Raw genomic sequence first — 24,907 nt, 5'->3', positions numbered from 1 at the left:
AACCTGGACGGTGGTCCCAGGCGTTGTATGGCCAAGGGTAAGGGTTCGGCTTCAGGATGAGTGGCTGTTTTGCCGAAGAATTCTCTAAGCTTCAGCGTCCGCTGGAACTTGAAAGTGTCCACTTTCCATTTGAACTTGTCGGGGGAGTGTGTGGGGACAAAAGAAAGTCCTTTACTCAGGAGGCACATCTCAGATTCAGAAAGGGGTGTTGCGGACAGGTTGAATATTAAGTCCTGCTCCCCTTGGGGGGTTTTTGGCCTTTGGCGGAGGCACTGGCCCCCCTGCGGGTAGGTCTTGTGCGAGGGGTAGATTTGTAGGTGCACCACCGAAGGGTTAGAGACGCCAGCCCCCGGTACCACCCAGCACTTGCCTTGACCACCAGGAACGTGTACACCTGTACGGACTGAGACTCCAGCCAGTGAACCCCCAGTTCAAGCGTTCCACCCCACACCACAAGTGTTCATCACAGACTTTCCCCCTACCCCCCACCAGCGGTACCCCAGTGCCCCCCACCCGCACGGAGTCCCCACTGGTCCCCCACCCTACCCAGGTCGACACAGGGAGGCTGACACGCATACCAGAGCCTGTGGAAGACACAACAGTGAGATCCACAGTACACCTCTGGCCCCAGTGACGCCCACCAGCAGGCTGACCACCCCCATTTCACCCTTCATTAAGAGACTCTTTATCTTAATTGCACCAGTGATAATAAAGATCATTTGTTTTCCCACACCAGCCTCACAGTATATTTATACTCTATTTATACTCTATTACAAACAAGTAACCACACACATCAGAAACCAAGGATTGAGCATTTCTACCCCCAATACAATATCTATGTTATCAGGTCTTTGGACAAGACCCAGATTTGCTGCACCAATAAACAACCTAGAGGGTAGAGCGCGATACTGAAACCAATATTACCAGAATACATAGTATCCTACCTACTTGTATTCTTTCGGTGGCATAAGCATTCGTATTCGTAATTACGAATATGAATGTGCCATGAATACGAATTGGCATATTTTCAGCATAGTGAATGACGAAAATATGTGTAGGCAGTATTATGCATACCAAATCCAGGGGTATTTTTGTAAGTAAATTTCCCCCACTGTCTTCATCACAAAATTCCTATTCGTATTGGCACATTAGATATCTTATTATATGGCACATACGCTTTAACTCCCCATTGTGATTCTATCTGGAGGTAATATTTTGTGTCATCTATTTGCATTTATGTTAATGCTTTTTATAGAAATAACTGCAGCAGAATCAATAAGGTGGGGGCTAACTATGGTGATTGAATCCCCAGAGTATCCTAGAATCTTTTGGGAACCATCTTTAGGTTTTGTGACTCCTAGTCTGAAACCCACTTTTTAATCTCTGGGGCACACATACAATACAACTGCTCTTGGCAAATCAGGCCAATCAGTATATCCAATGTGGTGATTTCGGATCCCCCCAATAGTTTTTTTATATAGGACTCAGGAGTGATAAAACATAACTGAAAAAGCGTCTTTACAATTTCACCATACTCTTCACAGTCTTCCTTGTCCACTCCTCTATAGGCCTTCAGTATCATCTTCATGCAAATGGGTGTGTGGTTTTGCCTTCAACAAAACATGTGGTCCTTGCACCCAATCTTGGATTACTGCAGGTATGTGCACGCGTTTCGTTCCTGATGGGAAATTTATCAAAGAAGCAATTTTTGATAAAGTTCCCGTCAGGAATGAAATGCATTAGAGAATCAAGGGATACCTGAACACTGCTGACCGATTATTGTCTGAGCACCGCCTGCATTATTCCATCTGATTTATGCCAAGAGGATCAAGTCCGGAGCACCTGTGACTGCTGTGGTTTCACACAAGCTGCCTGCTGCTGGGAGTGAACACTTATGGGGCTGTGTCGGGGATATCATCTGGCCATCCCAGCACTCTGTGGCATCAATGCCCTCCCTTGGCCCACTAGCGCTCACCTATCAATACATCCACAGGGACACATAGATGGAATCTAACTGAGAATGGGTGCGCAGTCACCTTACCGTATAGGTATAGTGCTCATCAACTATTGTTTACATTGCAAAACAGAAAAATGTATATCTTTTGTGGACATCATTCAAGTTTATATATTTATTAACAGTTTCTTATATAGCACACACATATTCCGCAGCACTTTACAGAGTATACTGTAGTTGAACATTCACATCAGTCCCTGCCCCAGTGGAGCTTACAATCTATATTCCCTACCACATGTACAAGCACACACAGACATTCTAGGGTTCATTTTGTTGGGAGCCAATTAACCTACCAGTATATTTTTGGATTGTGGGAGGAAACCCACGCAAGCACGGGGAGAATATACAAACTCTGCACAGTTAGAGCCGTTGTGGGAATAGCACCCATGACCTCAGTGCTGTGAGGCAGTAATGCTAACCATTACATCATCCGTCCTGCTTACACCAATGCTGGCTAAATGAGGACCTCATGTCATCCAGATCCACCCTTAAGGTCCCCATACACGGTCCGTTTAGCGGATCCGTTTTGTACTTGTAAAGCACGCATCGCATCGCATGCCTGGTGCATGCATTGTACATGCGATGCGATGGTATGTGCAGCACTTTTTGTACTGTACGATGAGCTGTCGCTGAAGCGCGCATCTCAAAGTACAAAACGGATTCGCCACGAACGGACTGTGTATGGGGACCTTTACATTGAGACAATTGTATATATTTACTAATTGCTTTATATATATTTAGACATTTTTTGTTTTGTAGATTTTGTTTGTTTTTAGTTTATGTACTGTGAATATTTGTTTAGGATATAAGGATTTTTTTGTTATATGGGCTGGCCACCATTAACTTATATAAAAGTTTTTTATCTATAAACTTGCTTCTTTTACAGTATGTCAGCTGATATATACAGTACACAGTGCTATTTTTCAGCAGGAACCAGCAGGGACTCAGTTCCTGAACCTCTAATTAAATAGGACATCATCTGGGTTCCTGAACCTGTTCTGGACCAAAACGTACTTTCCATAAGGTTTAATTTTAAAGTCACCTTGGAGTGCCCTTGTTTCTAAATACAATATGTACATCTCTCTATCTCACTCTCTCACAGAAACACATGTAAAATAATTACCTCTAGGAGGGCCAGTACCAGGATCGGGGTCAGCGTGGTCCAGGGATTTGGCCCTAAAATTATAGGGATTTGAATACAGGGATTGGAGTTTCCAGTCCTGGAATTTTTGTGATAACCCGCTCAGATGCTGCCTGGCTGCTCCAGTCCCCAGCTGTGACATGTTCAGAGGTTATGGGGTCAGCATTCTGGCCGCACTTCCGGCCTCACCGCACAGCTCCCGGCTGCACTGCGCTGCTCCTCGCTGCACTCCCGCATCGATGCACTTCCCACCCGCCACGTGAGTAAATGTGCAGGGTGGCCAGTTTGGGGGGGGGGGGGGGAGGGCATTATTTTATTGTGGAAGACAATCCCAAGATAAAGCATTTTTCAATCCCGAAAGGATGTAATATTTTGATATTTTTTCAATCCTAAAATTGAGTCCTGGAATTGAAAAAAATATCGCCTGATTTTGCATCCCTAGTTAGCTCCACTTGTGGATATTTTAAAATGTGAGTAATTAATAAATCTGTGTACCTGCTGCGTGACCAGGAAAATGTGAACTGCGTGGTGTCGTGAGAACCAAGCCTGAAAAAAATCAATGCATTATTATTATTATTATTATTATTATTACTATAATTTTATTTATAAGACGCCACAAGTGTTTCGCAGCGCCGTACAAAGGAACAATACAGGGAGACAAAGCTTGGCATAACATTGAATAAATAACAAAAATACAGTGCAAATAAAGAGCGCCACAGATCAATACACATTACAGCTTAAATGTAAGTAGGGAGGACTCAATCAACATACAACTAGAGGCTTGATGCCAATGATGGAGAGGAGTATGCGGACAAAGATGGTCACTGAGTGTTGGAGTATAGGAGAGCTGTGAGTGAAATGTGAAGAGAAGTGGGCTTTGACAACAGGAGGGAAGAGGGCCCTGTTTAGAGGAGCTTACAATCTAGTAGGAAGGGGAGACAGACAGATTACAAGAGGTGCACGCTAGTGGGTGGTGGTTAGATAGCAGGATGTAAAAAGGCAAGGGGTCAGAGAACCAGCTGGTTTATGCAGTGGACGGGTATGCTTTGGTGAATAGGTGAGTTTTCAGTGCCCGTTTGAAGCTTTGCAAGGTCGGGGAGAGTCTAATGGAGCGAGGGAGTGCATTCCACTGAAGGAGTGCAGCACGGGCAAAGTCCTGTACTCTAGCATGGGAAGCCGTGATCAGGGAGGAGGAGAGACGACAGTCGTCAGCCGACCGTAGAGGGTGGGAGGGTGTATGAATGGAGATGAGGTTATAGATATATGGAGCAATGGAATTAGAGATGGCCCTGTGTGTGAGTGTGAGGTGTTTGAAGAGGATTCTCTAGGGGAATGGAAGCCAGTGCAGATTTTGTTGAAGGGGAGTGGCAGAATTAGAGCGACGGGAGAGGAAGATAAGCCTGGCTGCAGCATTGAGGACAGATTGGAGAGGAGACAGTTGGGATTGAGCGAGGCCAGTGAGGAGAACATTGCAGTAGTCGAACCGTGAGATGACCAGTGAGTGGATGATCAGCTTAGTTGCACTCTGTGAGAGAAAGGGCCTGATGCAAGCAATGTTGCGTAACTGGAACCGGCAAGAATGGGCCAGGGCTTTGATGTGGGGTGCAAAGGAGAGGGAGGAGTCAAGAGTGACACCCATGCAGCGGAGTTGGGGAACGGGGGAGACGATGGTGTTGTTAACAGTGATAGAGATATTAGTAGGGGGCATAGCTCTGGGTGGGGGAAAGATAATAAGTTCGGTTTTGTCCATATTCAGCTTCAGAAATCGCTCAGACATCCAGGTGGAGATGGCAGAGAGGCAGTTGGAAACTTGAGAGAAAACAGTGGGGGACAGATCAGGAAAGGAGAGATAGATTTGGGTGTCATCCGCATAGAGGTGATATTGGAAGCCAAAGGAGTTAATGAGTGCACCCAGAGAGGAGGTGTACAGAGAGAACAGAAGGGGGCCAAGGACGGAACCCTGAGGGACCCCAACAGGAAGGATGGAAGGTGGTGAGGTGGAGCCAGAGGCAGAGACTGAGAAGGAACGGTTGAAGAGGTAAGAGGAAAACCAGTTGAAGACTGTGCCAGAGAGGCCAATGTTTTGGAGTGTGTGGAGGAGGAGAGGGTGATCCACAATGTCAAAGGCACTAGGGGATCACCCTAGTTAGGGTTAGGGTTTGTATTCTGCCCTCCTGGACATTGGAATTAATATCCTGCTGTTGAGAAACATGGCTGCTATTAAAGGAGGCAGAGCTTGGAGATATAAAACAGTCCAGATGAAAGCTCAACTTGGAATTTGGTGAATGAAAATGCTCCAACATCTGTGACTGGCTGCACCTCACTGCCTGTGGCAAGCATTCACAGATTTGTTTTATCCCACTGGATCTGATGTGATAGGCAATTTCTCTTAACAAAAGTAACAGTCTGTCACTGACTCTACCCCCTGTGCAGTGGCTACTTGGCTTGCTTCCACCACCAGGCTTCCTCAAGCTGAACCTGAAACCACTTCTGCTTTATACAGTATGTATCACATCGATTTAGAGTTGGCTCATTTCCACTGGTTCCTTGCTATGGACCCAGACCCTGGATGGTAGCTAGCAGAGTGTTACGAGCCACCTCTGGTGGGTCTGGGTAACTGCAGCCTAGGTCCTGTAGGTGTTCTGTGAGCAGTCTCAGCTGCTACATAATTAGCCCTTTACTTTTGTGTCAGCTGCAGTTAATCTAGGTATTAAGAGGCTTGTCCTTTCCCAGTTATCCTAATTGGAACTTGCTATCTACAGTATATAATCCAGCCTGCCCTTTAAAGATGGAGCCGATCTCATTAGAGTGGCTCCTGGCAAAAGGATAGCTGGCTGCTAGCCGGCGCCGTGCGACAGAATGGGGCACACATACGAGCCGCTTGCACTTCCATTCTCAGCAATTGGACGCACGAGCGAGTGAGCCTCTCACACATCCCTATCTGCTGGACCACTTGCTGCCACCCTCCGCCAGCGCTCACCAGCTAGGGGGATCTAGTGAGCACTTGGCAATACTGAGGGCAGCTACATCTGTACCTGATGCCGGTTATAGTTACATAGTAACATAGTATTTAAGGCTGAATAAAATACATATGTCCATCCAGTTCAACCTTGGTGTATTAGCTTCATTCTTTGTTATATGTAGTGTATACTGATATATTTAAGGACAGATTACGATTATTGCATGTATGTTTTTATCCAATAGACGTTTCTCCAACCTTATTTTAAATGTATTCATTGTGTCTGCCGACACCACATCTCCAGCGTTCCATAATTTGGCTGCCCTTACTGTAAAAAATGTTCTCTTCTAAGGGAAACAAATTTTCTTTCCTCTAATCTAAACTCATGTCCTCATTGTTAGGAACCATTAGTATGGTTCAGTTCAGTTTTGTGTTCTGTTTAGTTTGTGTTTGACATTTGACTCTTTGGTGGCCTCCGGAGGTCAGTCTGTGCCATTGCAGCTCAAATCTTCTGGAGTCTTGATTTATTCACAAGGCTGATTGATAATGAGCTCATTATTCCTGCTGGCAGGTTGGCTGGAGATGTCACAGGTGTGCTAATCACCTGAGTCCTTCTTAAGGCATTCTTCCTAGCAATGCAGAGCCAGTGATAGCTTCCTGTTTCTTGGTTTGCAATTTCCTGGTCTGGATTGTCTTGTTCTGTCAAGTCTCTTGTCTTGCTGCAGTCTGGGTCCAGTCATCCTGTCCCTTATGCAGGATTCTTCCTGGGATGTGCTGCTGCTACCTTTCCTGCTTGAGTCTGCTGACTCCCAAACATCTGGGAACCACTACCTTCCATCTTATGCCCGGTGTTGTGAGTAGTCTTAGGCTACGGTTAGGTTGCACTGTGGTGCATGTCAGTTGCCCAAGAGGAGGTTGGGCATTATTCCTCCAGTTTATTTATGTGCGGTTGTTCCCCTTTAAGTTGTGCTAGGAACAACCTGTCTGTGTGCGACGAGGTCGCCTGGTGTTTGGTTGCGACAGGGTCGCTTGACTGTTGTTTTGGTTGTGACGGAGTCGCAGTATTTTCATTATTATTTTCCATACTTGTGTCACTTCAGGGACTTGTACTTATCCTATTTAGTCTGGGTTATTAGTTTAGTCAGATTGTCCTCTTGGACCTATCCTTGGCGGTCGTTGTGGGCTTGTCCCCACCTAACACCTGGCTGCACTGGAGCTTGGGCGGGCCTAACTCGCCCTTTCAGCCATGGCGGCTACAGGCAAAGCCTAGCATCCCGCAGTCCACAACCACCTGTCCGGAAGGGCCAATAGAGTGAGGTTAGAGGCAGCACCACCATACAGTATGGAGATGTTCTGTTACCTCAGTTACTTCCTGGATCATAACACTCGTGTCCTTGAGTCCTTCCTTAAAAGGTAAAAAGGGCGTCTGACAGTTCCTTATATTGGCACCTGATATATTTGTACATGTTAAGCATGTCCCCCCTTAAATGTCTCTTTTCTAGCATAAACAGTTCTAAGTGGTTCAATCTATCTTCATAGATTAAATTCTCCATTCCCTTTTTTAGTTTGGTTGCTCTTCTTTGGACTTTTTCCAGTTCGATAATGTCCTTTTTATAGTGTGGGGCCCAGAATTGTTCCCAATATTCTAGATGTGGTCTAACCCAGTGGTTCTCAACCTCGGTCCTCAGGGACCCCAAACGGTGCACGTTTTCCAGGTCACCTCACAGATACACAGCATTAATTAATCATTGGCACATTTTAAAAGATCACAAGTGGAGCTAATTATTTCACCTTTGATTCTGTGTAGTGATCTGGAAAATGTGCACTGTTGTAGGTCCCTGAGTACCGAGGTTGAGAACCACTGGTCTAACCAATGCCTTGTACAGTGGCATAATTACATTTGAGTTCCTAGTCTCCATGCCCTTTTTTATTCATGCTAGTAAGCTAGAAGCGACGAAGGAAGAACTTTCTGAAAACGCGTTTAAGCGTGCTTTTTAAACACCAGCCTGACGTGTGGACCCGTGGAAACAGCTGTGAAGCAGAAGATAATCCTGGACTGAGCCTCCCTTGCCCCCGGACCAAGGGACCCAGACTGAAGGACGATCCTGATGACATCGCATGCCTGCTGTTTTTGCCAGTGACACACTGTTCATGCTTTTATATCAAGTCACTTTATTGTAAGTGCAATTGTCAGATTAAATATTTGTTTTACTTTATTGACCTGCACCATGTTGCTTTTTCCCCTGTCTCCCCTGTGCTTTTAAATAGGGGAGAATGTGGATTGAATAGATCTGGAGCATTGTATGCAATACACCTGTTGACCCTGCTAAGCTCGATCTGGTTTTGTATCTTTGAAATTTGTTCACATACAGGATTCATTAACATCTTGTTAACATAGTTTACATTGAGTGCTGTGTTTTTCCTATCCACTACTTCTTTGCTTGCATACAGTATAGAACTCTGTAAAGCTGCCAAGTTTCATAGTCAAACTAAACACAGACTCTGCCCGCACGCTAGCTGTAAAGCTGCCAAGTTTTTCAAAGTAAAAGTAAACAGACTGCTCTGGCAAGCTGCCAATTTTCAAAGAAAGAGTAAAAAGAGACTGGCACCGTGAAACTACACAAGTACCACCACGTCTACTGCATTTCCATTATCAAGGTTGTTGCTGACATCCTCATAAAAGCCAAGTAAATTTGTTTGGCATGATCGATTTTTCACAAACCCATGTTGGTTAATACTGATTTGACTGTGAAGCTCTAAATATTTTTGGATACCATCCCTTAAAAATCCCTCAAATAATTTACCCACTATTGATGTTAAGCTCACAGTTCTTTAGTTAGCTGGGTCTTCCCTTTTTCCTTTTTTGAATATTGGTACTAACTCCGCTATTCTCTAGTCTTTTGGTACCTTACCAGATGAAAATGAGTTCTCAAAAATGTAATACAGAGGGGTTGCTAATTACTCCCTTAATTCCATTAGTACCCTAGGATGAATCTAGGTTATTGTCCTTCAGATTTTAGTTCCTGTTATACCTGGTTCCGGTCCTTGATTGTATCCTGTGTCTGTTGCTTACTCCCAGGGCTATTAGGGGGGTCTGTGGGAACTGGAGTCCCGGGCCCCAGCAGACAAGGAGTCTTGAGGGTCAGTGATGTACATAGGTGCCAAAATGTTCATAAACCATGCCCCATACCCTGCCCACGCACTTACTATACTCCTGTGCAGCTGTGGTGGCACAGTTTCAATGTGGTAAAGAGCCGGCTGAGATCAGGGGGGGATTGGGCCACTAAACAATGGCAGCTTTGTACCAGCTCCCTCTCAGGACATGTGCAGTGCTGCAGCCGTGACTCCTGGGACCTGGGGCAGGCCTGCTGCACACACTGCACGCAAGCCGCTGTCAGTCTCTGCCCACCCACAACTCTGCCTCCAGAAGCCTTATGCTGGATTGATGACAGGTAACTACAGTGCTCATCTCCTGTGGCTTGCCTTCTACCCTGGAGTAGTCCCCCACAGCTAGCAAGTAAGTGTACGTTAGCATAAAATATATAAAGGGGGAGGTGTGGGCGGAAATTACAGTATATAAGGGGTGGGGGTGACATATTTAAAGTATGAAAGTGGTGAAGTGTATGGGTATAGGATAAAGATTGGATCTGGAGGGTTTTTATTGTCACAAAATTAGAGGGGATGATGGATGTAAAATACATAAAGGTTGGAAGTAAAGATCATAAACTACTGTATATCAGGGTTGGAGTAATAAACAAAATGTCAAAGTGGAATATATACATTTCGGTACTTATGTATTAGCAGGGCGCCCATTACGTAGTTTGCATAATGGTGTATTGAGAATACCAATACACCACTATGCTGGCTACATAAACTACATAACTTACGTAAACTACGTAATTTACGTAACTGGAGCTGTGCTTAGACAAAGGTTCATATCCCCACTATCCACGTCATACCCCCAGTTATCCACGTGGGCGTGGAGTTAAATTTATAGAGTGTGGCGAGCGGACGCGTATACGCGTCCCCTCGCTGCATTCGCCACACTTTATAAAATTAACTACACGCCCACGTGGATACTGGGGGTATGACGTGGATAGTGGATAGTTCTGGCTCCAGTGTTCTGACAGTAGTTTAGATGCCAGCAATGTACTAATCGCCAACATCCGGCAAGGGATCGGCCTCCCGACTGCTGTTTTTATCCATTAGTTCTCCCATTGCCACGGTTTGCTGCTCAGTGTCACCCAGGATGGAAACTGCTGGTACCTGGCACATTGCCCCGGGATTGCCTGGTGGGGGTGAGGAGTGATGAGAGTTGCTGGCTGCTGCTGATCTGTGTTGCTCGTGATGGGTGTTATGCTGAGAGAAGAGTGCTGAGTAATAGTGGGAAGAAAAGGGGGCACCAGCAAAAATCTCGCCTAGGGCATCAAATTGGTTAGGGCGATCCCTGGAGTAATCTCAGGCGTAGTGTATTCCTCTGTACCACGGCCTGTCACTGTCCTTCATGCCAGTACATTTTTATGGATTTAGGGCTGCTTCTGCCTGTCTGTAGGCCTAGAGAGTGCACTGCTACCTTGGTCTAAAGGTAAAACTGTCTGGCAGCACGCTTCTTTCCCTCCTCCCCATGTAGCAAGGGCACCTACTCCCTTCACACGCCTTGGCGACTACGCTCCGCAGCCAGGGCTGCTGAGAGGGGGGGGGGGGCGGGTACAATTTGGCCGGACCTGTCAGGGGGACCCTGGTCCGGACACACACTTTTTTTTTATGCCGTCGGCAGCCGGTGCGTGAGCGGCAGCAGTCTAGTTTGAAAGAAGGGGGTTGCTAATATCGACCATATTGCCAGCGATTTGTTTGTGCTGCAGCGGTAAATCGCCAGGTGCACGCTCCCGTGTGCAGCCTCCTAATGGTCACTGGTCACAGGAGCTTCCCTCTGCAGCTCCCCAGGCACAGTCTCCTGTTCATCAGCGATCTCTGGTCGCTGATGAAAAGGAGACACTGAGCAATATATTGCAACGTGTGTATACAGCTTAACTGATGAAGATCTAGCTGCATGAGGCTAGAGAACTTCTGGGCAAGTGTAAACATAACATTCAACTGCGCCACCCATTACCACCTCGAAAAGCCAGAGAATGGGATAGCTCTTGGTGCAATACTAACAGTCACAGAAAATTGATGCAGTTGGTTTGAAGGCAAGAAGTTTTTTGCTCAAGCAGTCTTTAAAAATACTTGCTTTGCAGAATAAAGCATACAGCTGTTCACAGCAGTACAACTCTCTTGATGTCACAGAAGATATACACAAAACATGGCATGTATTTCCTTTTTTATCCTCCAACACACAGTTTCACAGGTACAGTAGTTCTGCCCTGTTGTTTTTACCCAATTAACTTCAATGCTTGTGCGTGACATGCAAACTTTCCCCATTAGACAGTGGGAAGTGGTCAATCCTTAGCCTGCCTGATAGTCAATGCACATGGTTTGTCTATAGTGGGGAAAAATTCCCTGAAACTGACTTTGATACTGCTAAGGGGCCAATTTTGCCAACTCAAGCCTCAATCTGAATTCGACAAGGACCCAAGACAGAGGACCTTATTCTCATCCTCATGCAAAGCTGTTAATTTCACACCTTTGTGCGTGGATTAAATGCCACCCATATGCATATGCATTCGCATATGCAAAACATTGCTTCCCCATGCAAGGTTATAGTGGGGAAACACTTTTGAGCTCCCTGAAGTCATTTACCTGGCTATGTTATTCATCCTTTCCTCTAACTTCTCACGACACCCACATGGGTGAGGCTAAAAGAGAAGGTATTCGGTTTCCCCAGGGGATGGCTGGTGGAATCAGCAGCCCACAGAGATTAAGGGAAGAGAGTATGTGCCCTAGTTCATTTTCTAAATATAGTAGTACCTAGTTAATATTATGCCCCAAAGTAGTAACCTAGTTTATTTTAGGAACCATTGTACTGTATTTCTGTACTGTGCATACTTATTTTACATGATGATGATAATAGGGCTGCCAGTACAAATTATGCCACACAGTATCCCTAATTCATACTATGACTATCAGTGTCCACAGTACTTATTATGCCACACTATAGTGCCTCCATTTCATATGGTGCTAAATTTACAGTGCTCTAGTTCTTTTTATGTAACATTAAATTGCCCTCTTGTGCATATTGTGCCACATTACAGTGTCCTCCAGTTCAAATGATGCCAAATTACAGTGCTATTTTACCATTATAACATCCACCACAATGCATAGTGGGCAATGGATCAGACCAAGTTGCTTAACCTTGGTCCAGGCTCCCAGAAAACTGCACTATGGGGCCAATTCGGACCTATTCATGCAGGTCCGAATTTGGCCCCATCCCCGATGATGGGGGGGGTCTGTGCATGTGCAATAATAGACATGTGCAAACCACCGCCTTTGTCTAATTTTTCATTCAGCCCCCCACCCACCGCCTGTGGAGTGGGGCAGCCACACATCACCCCCTTGGAGCCAAGTGAGCGGCACCCGCCAGTGGCGTAAGTTCACCCCAGTTGCCCGGAGACAAGATAAATATTGGTGCCCCCCCATATAGCTCAATCAGTAAGGTGTCTGTCTCCAGTAAGACAGGTCATGGGTTTGAATACAGGAATACAGGTTGTGACACTTGCAAAAATGATGTTATGAGGGGGAGTCAGCCACAGAAGTGATATCGATGACTTTCAATGAACTGATTCAAACTGGCAGGAGAGGAGAGGTGCCCCCTTGGGAGCAGGAGCCCGACGGCAGATGACTCCATTGCCTCCCAGAGTTACGCCTCTGGCACCCGCGATTTGAAGTATGCAATTTCACCAATAAAAAGTGCAATATACACCGCAATTTGCACCCATTTAAATTCGCAGATTACACAATACATGCTACTTCGGCCTATTTTTTTTTTCAAAAATCTCAAGAGTCATAAATTCTCATCCTACTACATGTCACCCATGGCATCTAGTGCTGGTAACACTTGCTTTTCATTTAAAGATTGCCTCACAAAAGTTTGGAGCATTAAATATATAATTTATTAATGTCCTCAACGTGTTAAACTCTCTATTATAAGATGGTGCAACTTAATATTTTAACCTGGAATGTCCGTGGGATAAATGATAGTCAAGCGCTCCCTAGTTCTCAAACTGGTTAGGCAATATGGCTCTGACATTACCTGCCTGGTGGAGACTCATCTAGAGGGTAACAGATTGCTGTCTCTGCGCAGGCCCTGGGTGGGATGGACATACCATGCCTCCCACACTACACATTCTAGGGGGGTTTCCGTACTAATTAAGAAATCGGTACAATTCGTACTTATTGATGTTAAAACGGACCCACTGGGTAGATACGTATTCCTGAACTGTAAATTATACTCGCAGCCCTTCTTAATTTTGGCAGTATATGTCCCTCCCCTCTTTAATTACGATGTTTTGAGACACGTGGCAGCATATGTGGCCCAATCACCTGACACACCAGTTCTATGTCTCTGGGATTTTAATAAATTAATGAACCAGGGCCTAGATAAGTGGTGGCCCCCGGGCTCTGTTCCTATGGAGGACCGCCCTTCAAGTTTTGCCAATTATATAGAATCAATTGGTTTGCGAGATGCATGGCGACTCAAAAACCCAACTGTGACTCAGTTCTCCTGCTTTTCTAAGACCCACAGTTCCTTCTCACGAGTTGACCTTGCCCTGGTCTCTCCCTCAATATTGCCTAGACTTACAAATATCTCTTACAGGGCGAGGGGCGTCTCAGACCATTCTCCTTTGGTGTTAACGGTGGAGATGGAGTGCCGGACGGAGGGATACTTTGGGGATAACATAGGCACTGCCTCTTCACCGGTCGTTTGGGATGCATTTAAGGCGTATCTGAGGGGAACCCTCATATCAAAAATTGCTTCCCTTAAGCTGGCCCATAGAGTCCGAGGTGCAGAATTGGAGGAGGAGTGTCGGAGTCTGGAGGCTGCACATCTGGGCGGTGGCTCCTAGGAGTCTCGACTGAGGTGGGAACAGGCACAGAACGACTGGGTCTCTCATTTAGAGGAGCGTAATGCTCGTAGCCTTCTATTTAAATCCCACCACTTATATATGAATGCAGATAAGACGGCCAGTGTCTTGGCCCATTTGGTGTGGTCAGACCGTCCAGCTAATACTATTGCCCAGATCTATAGTACGGACGGAGTGCTGAGGACATCTACGGGGGAAATAGCTGATGTGTTTCTCAGCTTCTACCGAGATCTGTATCGGTCCAGACTGGACTGCTCACAGGAGGATTTGTCCAGCTACTTGGAGCATATTAACTTACCTGTAATGTCCGACAAGGCCAGGACCTCTCTTGAAGCCCCTATCACAATTGATGAGATTGAGACTGCGATCCGGTCCTTCCCTGGTGGAAGGGCTCCGGGTGTAGATGGAGTCCCGGTGGAGCTCTATAGATCCCTCATAGATATGTTTGCACCAAAGTTATTGAACTTATTTAATGGTCTCTTTGAGCTAAATACAATGCCGGACTCTATGTCTGAGGCCATTATAGTGGTTATACCAAAGCCTGATAAAAACCCTGACTACCCCGACTCGTACAGGCCTATTTCCCTAATTACTACTGATACTAAACTCCTGGCAAAGGTTCTGGCCATTAGACTTAATAACATGATACTATCCATCATCCACCCGGACCAAACCGGCTTTATGCCGGGTATGTCTACTAGCACGAATTTAAGACGGCTGTTTACCCACATTCAGGCTACACATGTGGATGAGACGAGCTCTGCTGTTGTCTCGTTCGACGCCAATAAGGCCTTCGATTCTGTCGAGTGGCCCTATCTGTGGCAGGTAATGAGACGCATGGGTTTCGGCCCAATATTCCTAAAATGGGTGCAGTTATTATACCTTCGACCGATGGCCAGGATTTCTGTCAATAGTCACAGCTCACTCCCCTTTGCTCTGGAGTGGGGCACTAGACAGGGGTGTCCACTCTCCCCTGGTCTTTTTGCAATAGCTATTGAGCCACTTGCCTGTGCTCTTAGAGACCACCCTGACATAGCTGGACTGGAGCTGGGACAGAGGACGGATACCGTGGCACTTTATGCCGATGACCTATTACTTTTTTAAAAAGATTATAAAATATCCATGCCAGTTGCTCTACAGGTGATGGAGGAGTTTGGTGGATTCTCTGGCCTTACTGTTAATTGGACCAAATCATCTATCATGCCCCTACGCGGCCCCCCACCCCCCGCTGCAGACACCCCTCTCCCGCTTAGCTGGGTCTCACAATTCAAATACTTGGGAATAAGTGTCACAAATGATAGTCGGGACTTCATCCCCCAAAACCTACTCCCGATATTATCCCTTATTAAAGATAAATCGTTAGTGTGGACTAAATTACCTCTAAATGTCACTGGCAGGGTCAATCTAATTAAAATGATCCTACAGCCCAAGGTGCTATACGTACTGCAGCAGTCACCGGTGTATGTCCCGGCCTCCTTCTTTAGGCATCTGAATAGCCTACTGTCTTCACTGGTATGGGCAAACAAACGCCCCAGGATCAGCATTAATACGCTCACCAGACCAAGAACTGATGGGGGTCTGGCCCTGCCACAGTTTAGGTTGTACTATTATGCCAGTCAATTATCGCACCTCAGACTCTGGATACAAGACACTGATCAGAGATCGCTTCCAGTTACATTCTTATACCAAATATGCCCCACGGTCCCACCTCCACAGCTATTGCTGGGCGGCAGGATGCCCCCCCCATTAGTCATTCAGGCTATTAGGATTTGGCAGGAGGCTCAGTCCTTGATGGGATACAGAGCTGTTGACCCTGAGGCTCCCCTCTGGCACTCCGTTAAACTATCTGAGCTCACTTATTAATCTGGCAGACGGCTCTGGTCATCCCGGGGTGTTGTGACAATCTGACAATTATATGAAGCAAACGTCTTGAAATCATTCCAACAGTTGATGGAGGAGTATGGGCTGTCTCAGCTGTACTTTTTTCAGTACTTGCAGTTGCGACATGCTCTTAACACCCAGTTTAACAATAGTCCCCCTGAGTTGCTTTCCTCTCCAGCAAAAATATTTCTCACTAATTTGGGGCAGACAAAGGCTATTTCTTTAGCTTACTCATTTTTGCTATCCTATATGCATAAGGATCCATTATCCACTTTAAAATCCAAGTGGGAGGCTGATGTGGGTCAATTTGAGGAGGAGGAATAGGAGGAAGCGCTGGCCCTCCCGCGGCATGCTACAGTTTCTGCGAGATATCAACAAGTCCAACTATTTATTTTGCATAGAACATACTTGACCCCGTGTAAGTTGGTTAAATTTGGTGGCCGATCCTCACCTGACTGCACTAAATGCTATCTCCCACAGGGGAGCTTTTGGCATCTCCTTTGGGATTGCCCCTTACTTAGCTCTTTCTGGGTTGCCGTTAAGACAATAATATTATCCACTGGAATTCCTGAGCGGGCTCTAACACCTAAGTTGTGTGTCCTGGGAAGTAGGGACAATGCCCCTCTGAACCTCTCAGAAAGCCAATATGTAATTAATGTCTGTTCTCTGGCCAAAGTGATCATTGCTAGGTCCTGGATGGCTAGCACCGGGCCAGCCTTGTTGGAATGGAAGGCGTTGGTAAACACCACAATACAACACGAAAAATATGTTTACATGTCACGTGGCTCTATGCCTAAATTTAGGCAGACTAGATGGGCCAAGTGGTTCTTATCAGCCGTCAAATTCTATGTTTCTATGTCAATTTGAGAAGATTTGGAATAGGTGGTTGGAATCCCCACATTCTTCACCCTCTTGATATTAGAATACTAGTTGATTAAACTGATGTGAGTACTGATGACAATTACTTTAATCATAAGGTGATGGGATCACGCTGCCTCCTGCTGGATGGCGTTTTACTCTGCGCACTCCATGCATGATAAATGTCCTTGTCATTTTTCTTTTGCTCTTTCTTTCTTCTCCCTTTTCTCTTTTCTAATCTTTATGTTTACCTAATAATAAATTGATAATCTAATGTGTTGATATGAGGTTTTAACAGAACAGAGACATCATATGCTGTTACCAAAGTGGCTTTATTACATATGAACAGTTATTGTGATAGCATTTTTCACTGATATAATGTGCAATGTATACCTCAAGATCTAATGATGCCACTATTGACTGCCATTGCATATTTGATATGATACTTGTTCTGTATTCCTATCCTGTTCAATAAAAACACTTTATTAAAAAATATATATATATAATTTATTGATAGCTGCATTAAAGGATGTTAGAATAAAAAATACTGTTTAACACATTTTTATTTTGTTTATACATGTAAAGTATTTGGTGGAAAGACACATTTATTAATTGCTGTTGAAGATAATATAATATTTTCCACACTAAAAAGCTTTCTTATTCTTAGGACTCATCTACAGGATCTCAAAGAAGTAACGCACAACATTCATTATGAGACCTATAGAGCTAAGCGATTGAATGAAAATGGAGGTCTCCCACCTGTCTCTGCAGAAACAGAAGAGTTCCGTGATAGTAACATATGAGTTTTCTGTGTTCTTTGTAAAAAGATTTGTCTGTGTTGGAAATATCCCAAGTACTGTATCTATTTTCTTTTCTTTTCACTGTGACTGTACATCCCTTAACTTACAATTTTTGTCCTCACTTGGTTGCCAATTCTATGCTGTCCCACCCCCAACCTCAAATAACGCCCATCCCAAAAAAATGGTAAACACCATAAAAATGACTTTTAATAGAAGATAAATGGTATCCGTGGTGACTGTAGAAAAGAACAAACAGCTGTAAATCACAATCTAAATCTGAAAGTCTGCAAAGGTCAACCTATCTACATATCCAAATATTGGGCTTAATTCAGCATGGATCAATAATTAGAGAAATAGCAGGGTACTATAGGCAGAAAATTGCAAATGCATTGCAAATAGCAATCCATTCACAGTTCCATTCACCAAAACCAAACCATCGAACAGTTGTTTTCCATTTTCACCAGCGTAGGGCTACCACCAGGGCCGGACTGGGACTAGAAATAGGCCCTGGCATTTTGAGCACACAGGCCCACCTTGCGCGGCGAAGAGGGGCCTGGTCTCATGGAAAGGAGGCGTGGCATTACAAAAAGGAGGCATTACACATTATGGAGGCAATACACACCATTATACCCATTACACATGGTGGCACACATCATAATGCCCACTACACATCATGGCACCTACCATAATGTCCATTACACACTGTGGCACAAACTGTAATGCCCACTACAGAATATGACACAATACATTATGCCCATTAACCACACACACACACACACACAAAAATGAAACACACTTTTGAAGTTTACTGTCAAAAAACAGGATGGCAGAGGGTTAAATCTTCCTGACGTCCCCTTTCTTGGCTCCCTGTGAATGTGCAGCAGCAGCAGCAGCTCGTAGAGGGGAGGGCCGGGCTTGTAATTTGAGTGCAGCAGGGTGAAAACTTCCGTGCTTAGAAGCAGGAAGAGAAATCCATCAAGCAGCAGCAGGCAGAGGACGCAGTGAGAACTGCCAGCCTGTGCGGACATCTTGGGAGGTACAGAGATAAGCTCTGTGTGGAAGGCTTCCGGTGCTGCTGCCTGTCATACACACTGTGACAGGTAGTGCAGCGCAGACCAGAAGAACAGCAGAGATGAGAGGACGCAGAGCGTCTGCTCTCTCTGTCTCCTCCGTGGGACCTAGTTTCATTTTCTTACACCCGCGGCCGGCCCCTCAGCTACCCCCCCTGCTGGTGAAGCTCAGATACTGTCACGTCATGACGCTGCAGCGTCATGATGTAAATCTGTAATTACTGCGCTGTGCTCAGTAAGCAGAAAACTGGCCCACAAGGCCATCGGCCCTTCTGGCATTTGCCAGAAGTGCCAGATGGCCAGTCCGGCCCTGGCTACCACTAATCTTCTCCAAAACTTGGATGGAAATGGTAAACACTGATGCCAGAGACCCTTCCAAACAACATCTGGGCACTTGCGTTTTTTCCAACACACCCAGAAAATGCCATATCTCGCCCTCTAAGCGCTAGTTCCTGTCAATGAAACTGTAAGTACTATGAGACTTCTAAGCGTATTTATATTTATTCGCTAATTTGGCCATGAATGCATATTGCAAATGTTGCATACGTGCAGTCATTCTATTATCAAAATAATTGTGAATTAATCTCTGATTAGCAATCCATGCTCCGAATAGCGATCCATTGTTCTACATAAAACATTGTGGGGTACATTCACTGTCAGGTGGAAGCAGAATATATTCCGCCAGTTTGCTGATTTACATCAGCTCATCTGGCGGAATATATTCTGCCAGTTTGATATTCCAGCTATTCAGAAAACTTTGCTAACGGAAAGCATTATGGCGGCTTATCAGAAAGGTGTTCCACCTGACAGCACCCTGCCTGCCACCATGAGCGGGACCCAGCTCGCAGTGAATATTAATTAGCGGGTCCCCCCCGCAGTGTCAGCGCCGCTGATCTCCTGCAGCATTCTGGAGAGGTTCTCCCTGGCTGTAAAGAAGTAATCCTTAATAATTTCCTCCAGGTTGCAGTAGCCACTGCTCATACTTGCGCTGACCATCATGAGATTATTATTATTATAATTTTATTTATAAGGCGCCACAAGTGTTTCGCAGCGCCGTACAAAGGAACAGTACAGGGAGACAAAACTTGGCATAACATTGAATAAATAACAAAAATACAGTACAAATAAAGAGCGCCACAGATCAATACACATTACAGCTTAAATGTAAGTAGTGAGGACCCAATCAACATACAAATAGAGGCTTGAGGCCAATGATGGAGAGGAGTATGCAGACGAAGATGGTCACTGAGTGTTGGAGTAAAGGAGAGCTGTGAGTGAAATGTGAAGAGAAGTGGGCTTTGACAACAGGAGGGAAGAGGACCCTGCTCGGAGGAGCTTACAATCTAGTAGGAAGGGGAGACAGAGATCCCCCAGCAGTGACACCCATGCGCCAGCAAATTAATCTGTAGAGACTGGGATAATATTATCAGCCAGTCAGTATGTCTATGCTGCTGATATACCCTACTCCCCAGCGCTGGGCAGGCAAGCTGCCTCTATATTGCTAATATCAGGGACACACACACTAGGGAATTGTGGTATCATGTGCTGCTACAGTGTATGGGCATCACTTGTGTATACACCTGGCAACATGCACTGTTCATGCACTAAGAGCTGCTTGGTTTCTCTACTAAATGACTGACCACCTCAGTCAGCCCTGACATTCAGCACTATCTCCCCTCCCACTCACTCAGCAATGACACTTAGCTCTGCTGTTCCACTTACTCTGCTGTCCCCCCGAAGCCGCCTATCTATCTATCTATCTATCTATATATATAATTTATGGATTGATATAGTTATATATAGATTATAGTATATGTTGTATACAGATGGAGCCACCTTGGTCCAGCCAGGTCTAGACACACCCAGTGGGTGTTACAAGCCATGCCCACATATCGATTAAGCCACACCCCTTTTGGTACCCTCTTTCACATTTTCAAATGTTGGGAAGTATGCCACATGCTGCCTGGCCAACCCCACCACATGCATGCTCCCTGCTGCCAGCTGCCTGCTCCCCCGGCAACCAGCCACTCACCCACAGGTTAGAAAATAGAGGCACTGAGCCCGAATTATGGCGAGCGCAGCGAGGGGACCAGGTGCACTTAAAACAGTGTCCATGTCGACTGTGTCAAAAAACCTGTCGACCTTGTGTCATGTCGACCTAGACCCCTGTCAACCATCATTATGTCAACCTAATGATCCCAACCCTGGCTGAGAGGGACTCCATCAGACTGGGACGTGCGAGCGTCTCACCGCACGCACATCCCAGTCACTCGGAGGCAGAAATCCTGCCCGTATCCGCTTCAGGGAGACGGGCAGGGTTAGGGTGGGGGGTGCAGGGAGGTGGTGGGGGCTGGCGAACTGCAACGGAGAGGAGGCAGACGGCAGCTGGAGCTCCATCCCAACAGATGCCGGGGCCTGGCGGCTGGCGAGGGCTGGTGATTCTATTGCGAGCCCTTGCAACACTGAGACCGGCTCCATTTGTATCAGGTTGGTTTAGGTTTTATTTTCATTTATTGTTACTTGTATCGGTATGCAATAATCATATTGCAATAATCATATTACTTCACATTGATTTATATATGGTTTTGTAATAATTATTTTTTCATTACATTTAGAATATTTGTAAAGCAAACTTTTTTTAAAAAAATTGAAAATTAATGATCTGTAAAACTTGATGGAACTTTGCAAATGTAAAAAAATACATCTTTGCATATTTTTATTTCTTGTTTTTATGCAAAAATGTCTTCACTTAGACCACAGATTAACAACCTCAATGATCAAAGCAATCTAACAGTACTAGGGGTAAATTTACTAAGCTCCCACTTTTGTGGGCACTCAAGGGCCAGGGCTGAAACCCGGTGCTATGTTCAGCACCCCTAGGCATTAAGTGTCAATTTAAAGAGCTAATATTGGGTATTACCTATGGAACTACAGGTCCTAGCAAGCCTCCCATGCATGCTGGTACTTAGATAACTATAAATAGTAAATATTAATATGCAGGAAATTAAAGGGTCCACTGCTAGTTCCACCTGTAAAACAAATATTACAATAAAGACACAACATGCATTGGGGGCTATTCTGGTTGATTCTTAAGGCTGCAAATCCATCATACACCCCCCCCCCTCCCGCTTTGCAGCGCTTGTTTAACATAAACATCCATTTGCAGGCTGCGGGGGAGCACCCACATCTTTTGATGGTCGCCGACCATCGAAAGATGTGGTGCATGCACGCATATATAAAGTGACTCTCAGGTCACTTATATATGCATGCACTTTCAGGCTGAAATGGATGGAAGGGCAGCTCACATCCTGATGTCAGCTGCCTGCCCCCCGGCGCCCACGTCACCCGCCGATTACCATGGGAACGCCCTGCATTTTCATTGGAACGCCCATGAAACGCTGAGTGTTCCCATGGGTGTGCACATTTTTTCTAGTGATGGTGATCCCACAGAGGTGCGCATAGGCATCACAAGCTGTATACATATAGGCCCTGATTCTGGTTCACTCGCAAAAGCAAATTCTCTCTTTAATGGACAAAACTATGTGCACTGCAGGTGGGGAAGATGTAACATGTGCAGAGAAAGAGTTATATTTAGGTGGGGGTTGTACTTCAAACTGATATCTATATTGCAGTGTAAATAAAGCAGCCAGTATTTAGCCTTTACAGAAACAAAATAACACCCAAATCTCTCTCTGAACATGTTACATCTGCAACATGTGCAGAGAGATTTGGGTCATACTTGCCTACCTGAACCCCTCCATGAGGGAGAAAATGCTCTGTTCCTGGACTTCCCTAGTAATGTATGATTGCCATCACCTGAGGTGAAACACCTTTCCTATCAATTAACCAGCTCCCCACAGGTGATGGCAATCATACATTACCAGGGAAGTCCAGGAATAGAGCAGATTCTCCCTCATGGAGAGGGTCAGGTAGGCAAGTCTATTTTATCCAGACAGAGGAGGAGGTCTGTATGACGGAGGCAACACACGAACCTCCTTCTCTTTTAAATGCCCCTTATAATGTCGCAAAGCTTCCGGACTCAGGTGGCTATTATGTTTGACAGGCACAAGGTTGCGAAAATCACAGCTTTGCGTGTCATTTTAACACCGCCAGCATGAACGGCCGTCCCTCCCTCCGTACCCTGAAAATCTCCACGCACATGTGAATGGGTTTTTAGCATAAACACCCATTCACAGCCTTGAAGCATTTTGGATTCACTGGTTGAGGGTGATTTTACCACTGGGCTTGAATGACACAATTCCAATATCTTGTTTTTAGTAGGTGCTGCAACTATCTGAGGGGTGATTAAATTACTGATTGGTTGTCATTTATTATATATTTATAGTGCATACTTAGTAGCATCATGTATTTAGGTTAACCTTCTAGTTAGGATTGTGATGAAGTGCTCGTGGACTGTTTAAATTATCTCCAGAAGAGAAATGTATTTTCATTTGAGTTGATTATTGTGCATGCACTGGTTATTATTATTGGTTGCCGCGGGAACGTGCTGGTCGATGGCGTGCCGTGTGCTGTGACCCAGCGCTCTAATGGCATCATCCAGTGTCCCTGGGCACAGCAGATGCACCAATTCACATTTGGTGGGGATATAAGGTAGAAATTTGTTACTGATTGTTATAGCCTGATGAAAATTCTATAATATAAATGAAACGTTGATAAGAGCTGTGTTAATGTGCTTTATTTAACAAGTTGTCCCGAGTGCCACACTCGCTTTGCGGTATATTGTCCTTATTTTTGGATGTGACAGCAATGGACTCTATATATCGATCTTCAAAAATGGTGCTCGCACAGTGGGGGCAGACATGGGCAGTGGTGGCGATGGGGCATGGGAAAGTTTCATTGGTGTTCCCATGCAAACACTGGGTGTTCCCATGCTAATGGCGGCATGATGCGGATGCCAGGGACGGGGGGGCTGATGACACATGACGTCAGAGGTCCGTTCTTTCTTCAGCCGTAAGCCCGCAAATATAAGTTCATCTCCATTGACTTATATTTGCGAGCCCTTGAGAAATCATTCAATGGTAGGCGTCCATCGAATGATCTCTCCACCAGTGGGACATACGAGGGGATGTGTTTTTATAACAAATCTCCTCGCTTGGTTGCGAGAGGATACGGTACTGAGGGGGGGGGGGGGGGGGGGCGATTTGTCGGGTGGCCCCTCTGGTACTCGGTAAGCTGCGATCTTTGCGAGTACTTTTCTTTTCCTTTTTATTTGTACAGCTTACCGAGTCAACCAGAATGAGGGCCTAAATCTCCTCCAAGAGAATGGAAGGTGGTTCTTTGGACAGGATTTATAGTTAGGTAATGCCATATCATGTTCATACTCATTGGTCAATTATACTTTAAGCTAATAATGTCCTATATCCTGCTAATACGTTTTGGACTTACTCTGTCCAGTATGCACAGTATAAAGGTATATTAATACATGTTACTGTATGATGAAAATATGCTTGAATAAATCACCGGCATTAAGCATTAACGGTTGAATCCCCCATAATGCTTTGCCAATATTCAGGGCTTAAAGTGGTCATGCAAAGATGGGGGAACTAGATTCTCTATGCCACCTAATTACCCCCCCTCCCCCTCCCCTTCCCCTTCCCCCTCCCCTTCCCTCCCCCCATTAGGCAGAGACAGGGCCAGTGGTAGGGTTTTGGGCATCTCCCTGCAAACTAGAATGCTTTTCTGTGAGAATTACTGTGCAGGGCCAATGTGGAGGTTAAAAAGTTCCACCTCGCCATTATAGGTGGTGGAACACAGTTCCACCCCATTCCCCCTCACTTTAACCCCTGCCAATACTCTCATAGTAAATGTAATGAAAATGAAACTGCAGCTTAAAGGAATTTCAAGCTTATTGAGAAAAAAACCAATATAGGAGACCAGAATATAAGAATTGATGGTATAGTGACATGTGTGGTTTATCTGATCCTATGCAGCTGTAAACTACAGATGGAGCCAATGGCGGGCTGTTAATTAAATACTTTTTGTGTTAATACCATATAAGCTGAAATCCTGATAGGGGTATTTATATTTAATGTTTAAGGTCATTCCAAAACGAATAGCTATCCATCTAGTGTCCCCCTTTTTTCCTTCAAACATCTTCATATAGACGGGGCCACTCTCCCTGTTGCTGCAAGTGCTCCAGATA

General features: G+C 45.3%; 1 protein-coding gene across 3 annotated transcripts in view; it reads left to right on the top strand.

The window, feature by feature from the left end:
* SEPTIN3 (septin 3) overlaps positions 1 to 24,333 on the top strand; it is a 169,653-nt gene extending 145,320 nt beyond the window's left edge. For all 3 annotated transcript variants that reach the window (XM_083156655.1, XM_083156654.1, XM_083156656.1), the window contains one exon: positions 17,542 to 24,333. In XM_083156655.1, the coding sequence (XP_083012781.1) occupies positions 17,542 to 17,677 (136 nt within the window). In that variant the 3' untranslated portion in view covers positions 17,678 to 24,333. The remainder of the gene's footprint in view (positions 1 to 17,541) is intronic.
* The last annotated feature ends 574 nt before the right edge of the window (positions 24,334 to 24,907 follow it).

Source organism: Crinia signifera, chromosome 8 (genome assembly GCF_055691185.1).
Source record: "Crinia signifera chromosome 8, ASM5569118v1, whole genome shotgun sequence".
Lineage (NCBI taxonomy): Eukaryota > Metazoa > Chordata > Amphibia > Anura > Myobatrachidae > Crinia > Crinia signifera.
This window is presented reverse-complemented; position numbering and strand designations above follow the sequence as displayed.